We start from the raw sequence: 6,687 nt of genomic DNA on the forward strand, positions 1-6,687 counted from the left end.
AACGCGCGAGAACTTGGGCGACACCGGCGGGAGTGTTTTTCTTCCAAAACAATGGCGCGTCTGCAAAATATCAGGGTCATGGAGATGGATCTAGAGTTGCTAGACATCGAAGAGGAACAGGTTCTGTTAATGGAGCGAACCTCCTCGATTAACCTTACGTCGTAGTCGTCCATTGTAGTTGTTCCTCGGTTTTTAAAAACGGCGCACGCCGGCACCGAATCGAGAAGGACGACCACACAGACAGCCGGAAAGGCATACCAAGGACCAATCACAGCTGCTTTTTGTCTGCGCACTTCAGCTTGAGTTCTGCGCGGGTTTGCGAATGTCCGACGCATAGTCAGGATTTTTTTGAGGTGCGCGACGACGGTTGCAGAACCTCTGAGACAGATTTTACAGCTGCAGAGGCTATGCGTCTGACGCATAAATTGGCCTTAAGTGTGCGCCGTTAAGCCCAGGCAAGAAATGTTTGTTAAGCATCAAAGTCCCCGTTATGACCACAAGAGGGAGCACTAAAGCCTTAAGTCGACATGTCCACATTACAAAAAACGCAAAGGGCAACTCAAAAGTCCGTACTAAGAAAGAACCTTTTTTTGGATGCGATTTAAAGATGTTCCCTTGCATTATGTTTAAACTCAAAACTTAGCAGTTTTTCTCGTGCACCGCTAACACCGATTACACTTAGAAATGCGAGGAGGGCGTCAGGCTGTTGCCGTTTGACTTTCTTTACGCGCAAACATTAGCATGACTTCTGTAACGCAGAGGTTCAGATCGAGTGAACACGAGATGATGTTCACACGCTGCCTCTTTTTGTGCTCCTACTCCCGCATTGGGCACAGGTAGCTGGAGTTACCCACCAAAGACCTGCGCCCACCCTTCATTTCCAGCCACTGCAGATTGATGTCGCTAAAAAGCGGCAAAGCAGGACATCTAGTCGTGCTTTTCTTCATCATAAACTTATTTTATAGAACAAAGACGTTAGTTGTGTAAGGTATTCTCTGCACTATTGCTTTAACTTAAAGGGGTGATAGAATGATTCTATAGGGTATCTGGTCCATAAGGTCTCTGAATAGGGTGCGTAACATTGGTTGGGCTAAAAATCGCATATTTGCTGTTCTATGAGCCCTAATAGAAGCCGGGTTAAAAGCCCTAGAATGAAACGACAGGTTTTCTTCCTTTTATGGTATGATCATGAATATTTAGATGAGCTGTGCTCTGATTGGTTGGTTTACAACGAGCAAACCCGCTGAACAAAGACGCATCATAGCAACAAGCACTCACTCACTGAAAAAGAAATATCGCCATCATAGCCACACAGCTAGGTTGAGAGAGGACTGCTGCAGACGGGCTAACGTTAGCCCTGGCTGCCGTTACCTTTGGAAGGTCATCTCAAATTTGGAAATGTATTTTTAAATTACGCATTAGATCAGTAAATAGGCCATATAGTGACGCTTAAAAATATGTTCTAGCCTCAAATGATCTTAAAACGTATTTTAATTGAACATCGGCAACAGAAAAGAGAAGTTTTAACTTAATACTCTGAGCTCTGTGAGCGCTAACCTGGTAGCTGCTAGCTGCCGCAGTGCATGCTGGGACAGATGTCAATATCAGAACGGTCAAGTCTGCTCTGATGCATGCTGGGTAAAGAGGGAGGGGCGAAAACAACATCTGGGGACTTATTTCGTTCTCGGTCTATTTGTTCTTGTGAGTTGGAGCAGCACTAGGGCTGAGGACGTTTTTCGCGTACATGAGAACGTACAAGTACAGATTAAAAAAAACGGCACCAGAGTTGGTTTAGTGACGGATTTGCTCCACTTTAACAGTCAGCCACTTGTGAATATTTTTTACAGTAAGAATTAACTTGTTTCTACCGATTTTTTCAAACGAAACATTTAGGAAAATCTTTACAGTGTTCAAGTGGAGCGGATACAGTCAGTGAAGGTGAACTCTGGAACTATGCACAGTTCAGTTGCCAGGCTTTAAACGGTTCATTCGGACCCTAAAGTCTACCTGTCCCATATCAGCCAAAGCAGGAAGAGAGAATAAGAGAAGCAAATATGAAGAGAACAGACAAATAAAAGCTTCAAAAGGGTCAAAACATCCTTAGATTACCAACATAAACCCAATAAGACGGACTTTCTACTTCATGCTTTTTCCCCTTCTCAACGCAACACTGCCCCTAAAGCAATTCATTGGAACTGCAGGAAGCAGATTTTCTCCCTTTAATAAGTAAACATCTTTTCCAAACCCACTGCAGGTTTGCATGTGGAAAAATTGACATTCCTCATCATGATCAAATGTGACTCTTCATTTGCGGATATTTACTGCATTAGTAGAGCAAAAAACTTCATGTGTGAATCGATCCACTGTTCTGGGTCGGTAGCAACGATCGGAACAGTCTTTTCTTTTAATACTGCATTGCTTCTATTCAGCACGTCGTCGTCTCAGATGCTTATTTATCTTTATTTCGGTTTTCTCCGAGAGCCGAATGAAAAAACAAACTATAGAGCCACTAGATGCAGCTATCAAAAGTGGAACACTGCAGTCATCTTAATCTTGTCCGCAATCTTTGTTGAGTAGTTGCACAGTGGTTATTTACAAAACCTTCCACATATTTAGTGCCTTTAGAAACAAAAAAAAAAGTGCTGGTTCAGTGTAGGAAAGTAGGGGGGGTGACTGGTGACGTTCTCAGACGGTGCTCACAAGGGGACCATGTTCCAAACTGGTGCTGATCCAAAAGAAGAGAACTGTTAGAAATGACTTTATTATTTATTTAAAATGGTTGCAAAAGTAAAACCTTTACCTGTTAGAGGGAAGCTGCTCCAGAACTAAGTGAAGAAACTGGAAGAGAAGAAAAGAGGAGTTGGATGAAAATGAAACCAAAAAGTCATCGCCTCCTTCAGCCGGACACTGAACAAAAAGTGACGTTAACTTTGGAGACGGTCACAGGGAGAGCGAGCGGGTCGGGTTCAGAGACTGAACCGGGCCGGGTTCAGAGAGTGGGCTGAGGGACAAAGGGCCACAAACAGACAGGAGGTCCAGCAGCAGGCGCTCGCCCTGATTTCTGAACTCCTCCCTCAGTCGCCTCAGAAAAATCAAACTAGGGTCCGATTGGGCAAAGTGTATCGACAAATCTTAGCCGAACTGATGACAAACTTGTATATAAAAAAAAAACAAATTATCCAAACTTTGCAAAAAATGTTTTTATTAGCAAAAACAATACATTCTTTCTTAAAATAAGTGCATTTTTTTTTCTTGAATTGAGGAGAAAAGTGAGACACTTTGCCAATGGAACAAGATTATTTCAATTTAAAATAAGAGAAAAACAATTCCATTGTCTTATTTCAAGTGCATATTATCTAATTATCTTATTTTAAGAGTAAAAACACTCAATCCATCTTATTAACCTATTCAAAAAATTCTCATTAAAGGTATACTATGCAACCGGTGTTGATTTTCTAGCGAGGCTCCCCCCAGAGGGCGAAAATAAAAGTGCGCTGTCGTAAATATGCTCGGCTGTTCTCCTGGTTTCTCCGTCAGGCCAGCAGAAACGCGAGGTCCGTGTCAGCCTTGCAGCCTTCTTTTTCTTTTAGCTCTTGCCATTCGGAAAAAGCTTGCCCGATGTTCACCCATGTACGACTCCTCTCTCTGTCCGGAGCCCTTTTCCTCTTTCTTGCCTCCTCCGACATGTGCTTTCACTGTTTTCTCGCTGGTTCCGCCATGATAACTGCACAAATATCGCCACTGCGCTAGCAACCAGCATGCCTTTAACTGGGGGCGTGTAGCAGTTCTTGCCGTAAAGCAAGACTGACGACCGCGATGCGCGAGACTTCTGAGCCTGTGGGTGCGGGCCGAGGGCTCCTGCAATTGCAAGTACGGTATTTCCCCTACAGACCACCAGGGCGGCCGAGAAAACCTTTGTTCGACCTGAAATGACTCATTTAATCATCCAAAACGTCGTGGAACACATTAATTAACTGAAAAATGTTGCATAGTATGCCTTTAAGTGTATTTACCCTTATTTTTACTCATTTCTAGATTGTTTTTCCAGTGTTTTAGGTTAATGTGGAGCTCAGAAATCTCTTAAACCGGGCGTACACTGTACGATTTCTTTGACCTTTTTGGGCCGATTCTCCAGTCGTGCGAGAATTTTTCCAATCAGGCCGACTTTCAGCGTAATTGTGCGTCATTTAGTGTACAGAGGGTGACGAGCGACGATCAGACTCTAACGACCAGGAATCAGAAATCGTAAGATCGGGAGAAAAACCTGTTTGAAATTCAGTCGGCCATAGTAAGGTAATCGAGGGCAAATCGCTCATGGGCAAACAAGGATTCTTCTTCCCCTCAGACAAAAACCCAGAACTAGGGATGCACGATATAATCGACCTTAAAACTGAATATCGGACATCGGCCACCCCACCGATATTTAACCCGATATTTGATCAGCTTCTGAGTTTCTAAAGTCTAAAAAATAAAAAACTAAATACTACTTCTTCTTCCTCAAAAAATTATTTTTTACAGACTTAAAAACTTCTAAAGACGAGGGAAAAAATATTGATCCATTAAAATATCCCAATATCTTCATATGCTGATATATTGCCATTTAAAAACACCATATCAATCTCTTTTACTAATGAAATATTGCTATATGTCATCATTATGCTACGAAATCCCCCGAAAATTCAGGAAATGTCGCCATATTTTTAAATGTTGATATATTGACGCGGTATCGATCTATTTTACTAACAAAATCTCACAAGAATTTGCAAAATATCACGAGAGTTTGTAACAGAACGATGAAATTTCACCAGATTTTGAAAGTAAAATAGATCGATACCGCGTTTTTAAAAATCAATTTGATATCAGCATATGAAAATATATTTGAGTATATTATTTTTCAAAGTGTCAGAAATGGATAACAAAACTGCTATTTTCAATGACTACTTATTTTTGTCCAGCTTTAACATCGGTATCGATATCGGTTATCGGCTACATGAGTTTTAAAATACCGGCATATCGGCCAAAATCCCAATATCGTGCATCCCTACCCAGAACCATGGTAGCATGTCCAAATACATTGTCGCCTTTTCTTTTTGGAACTTTCAGCACAAATTACCAAGACAGCGCGTTTCACTCTAGTTAGCTTCATATTCCTCTTCTACTCGTTTGGCTTCCGGATAGACGAGTCCGAGTAGCGCCGCCTCACTGCGGAACTGAGTCCGACGTTTTTAGACGTACAGCGTGAGAACATACATCGTGAGCTGTGAACTCACGACGAAACCCTCCTTTAGCTGCGTGCAACGATCGGAAAAAAATGGTACAGTGTATGCCCGACTTCAGACAACCCAAATGGTCTCTCTACTCTAAAGCTGGACTAACATCTCGGGGTAGAATCTACCATGGACTCATCAAACCCACGTACATGGCGTGCATGCCTGTCTCATGAGTAGTAAGCCGATGATTTCTTGCAGGTGTATGGTGGGGGTCGGCGCATGGACAGAGGGGGGGGCACCCTGATGAAGCATGGAGGAGGAAGAATGATGGTTTGAATGGAAAAGTTAGATTAACCTTTTACTCTAGTCGTCCATTAAACCAGGTAGTGATTAACAGCTGAACACAGACCGTCCCTACAGGTTAAATGACGAAGGGGAACAAATCATCTCTGATTTACCAACAATTAAGTTATTAATTTTAGCTAACAATATGTTAACGTAAAGCTTCAGTTGATAACGTGTTTAACATTGGCATATAATTAATGCTTTAATGGTGCTTTAAACGTGTTCAAGATTTAATGATCTTGACCTTTTTCTTTGAATTTTTCTCTAATCCACAAATTTAAAATGCTAGCTTGAATATTAACGCTCAGTATTTTTTTTTATTTCTTTATGGATTACAGGAAATCTAAAGCAAAAATGATAGAATTAAGGGAATAAATAAAAAATATGGGCAGCACAAAACGGGGATCGGTTAGACTGATAAAATAATCAGTATAAACTTTTAAAAGAAAAACTGTTTTGGTCAAATCTAAGATAAACTAGGGCTGTAACTAAAAATTCTAAAAAATCTGGAATAAAGAAAAAACCTTTGCTATTTTTCTATGAATTTCAAATGGTCAAAATTTAAAAATATATAAGTAAACAGGTATTTTTTTCATATATAATATACATTTATGTTGTTTTTACATATATTTTCAGCCCTAATGTCGGCAGTACGGTTCTTTGTTTTAGAGTGGGGTCTGGCTTTTTAAATGCTTAATAAAAACCTGCTTTATTCATTCCAAAACCTAGTTTTAATTTGTTTGGGATCATTGTCCTTCTGAACTTCAAACTGAGCTCACATTTCAACCGTCAGACCCAAACTGCTACCTCAGATGAAAGGGAAAATTGCTGAAGCACCAGTATCGCTGTCCCTGGCTTTAACGGTTGTTCACCATACCTTTAATTACATTTTCAGCTGCAGTCACACATTTTGTAGTTATATTAAAAGATGAGGCTATCTAAACAATAATGTTCCAACTAACAATCTGCTTTTGCTCAAAACGTCCATAAATCGACTCAGTTTTGTATTCGTACTCTACACCTTGCGCTGACATTTGGCACAGAGTGTGAACAAAATATCTTTATCCTTACCATGCCTTATAAGCTTTAATAGGACACATAATGTTAATTCGATTTTTTTTTTTAATAGACT

General features: G+C 40.7%; 1 protein-coding gene across 1 annotated transcript in view; it reads right to left on the reverse strand.

Moving 5' to 3' along the window:
• Positions 1-351: 351 nt before the first annotated feature.
• The window catches only part of LOC107099783 (tetraspanin-5-like), a 15,538-nt gene continuing 9,202 nt past the window's right edge, over positions 352-6,687 (reverse strand). Inside the window, exons 9-10 of the mRNA XM_015398043.1 lie at positions 2,801-2,838; positions 352-2,725 (exon numbers count right to left, since the gene is read on the reverse strand). Coding sequence (XP_015253529.1) covers positions 2,826-2,838 — 13 coding nt within the window. The 3' untranslated portion in view covers positions 352-2,725; positions 2,801-2,825. The remainder of the gene's footprint in view (positions 2,726-2,800; positions 2,839-6,687) is intronic.

The sequence above is a fragment of the Cyprinodon variegatus genome, unplaced genomic scaffold (genome assembly GCF_000732505.1).
Source record: "Cyprinodon variegatus isolate N-32 unplaced genomic scaffold, C_variegatus-1.0 Scaffold907, whole genome shotgun sequence".
NCBI lineage: Eukaryota > Metazoa > Chordata > Actinopteri > Cyprinodontiformes > Cyprinodontidae > Cyprinodon > Cyprinodon variegatus.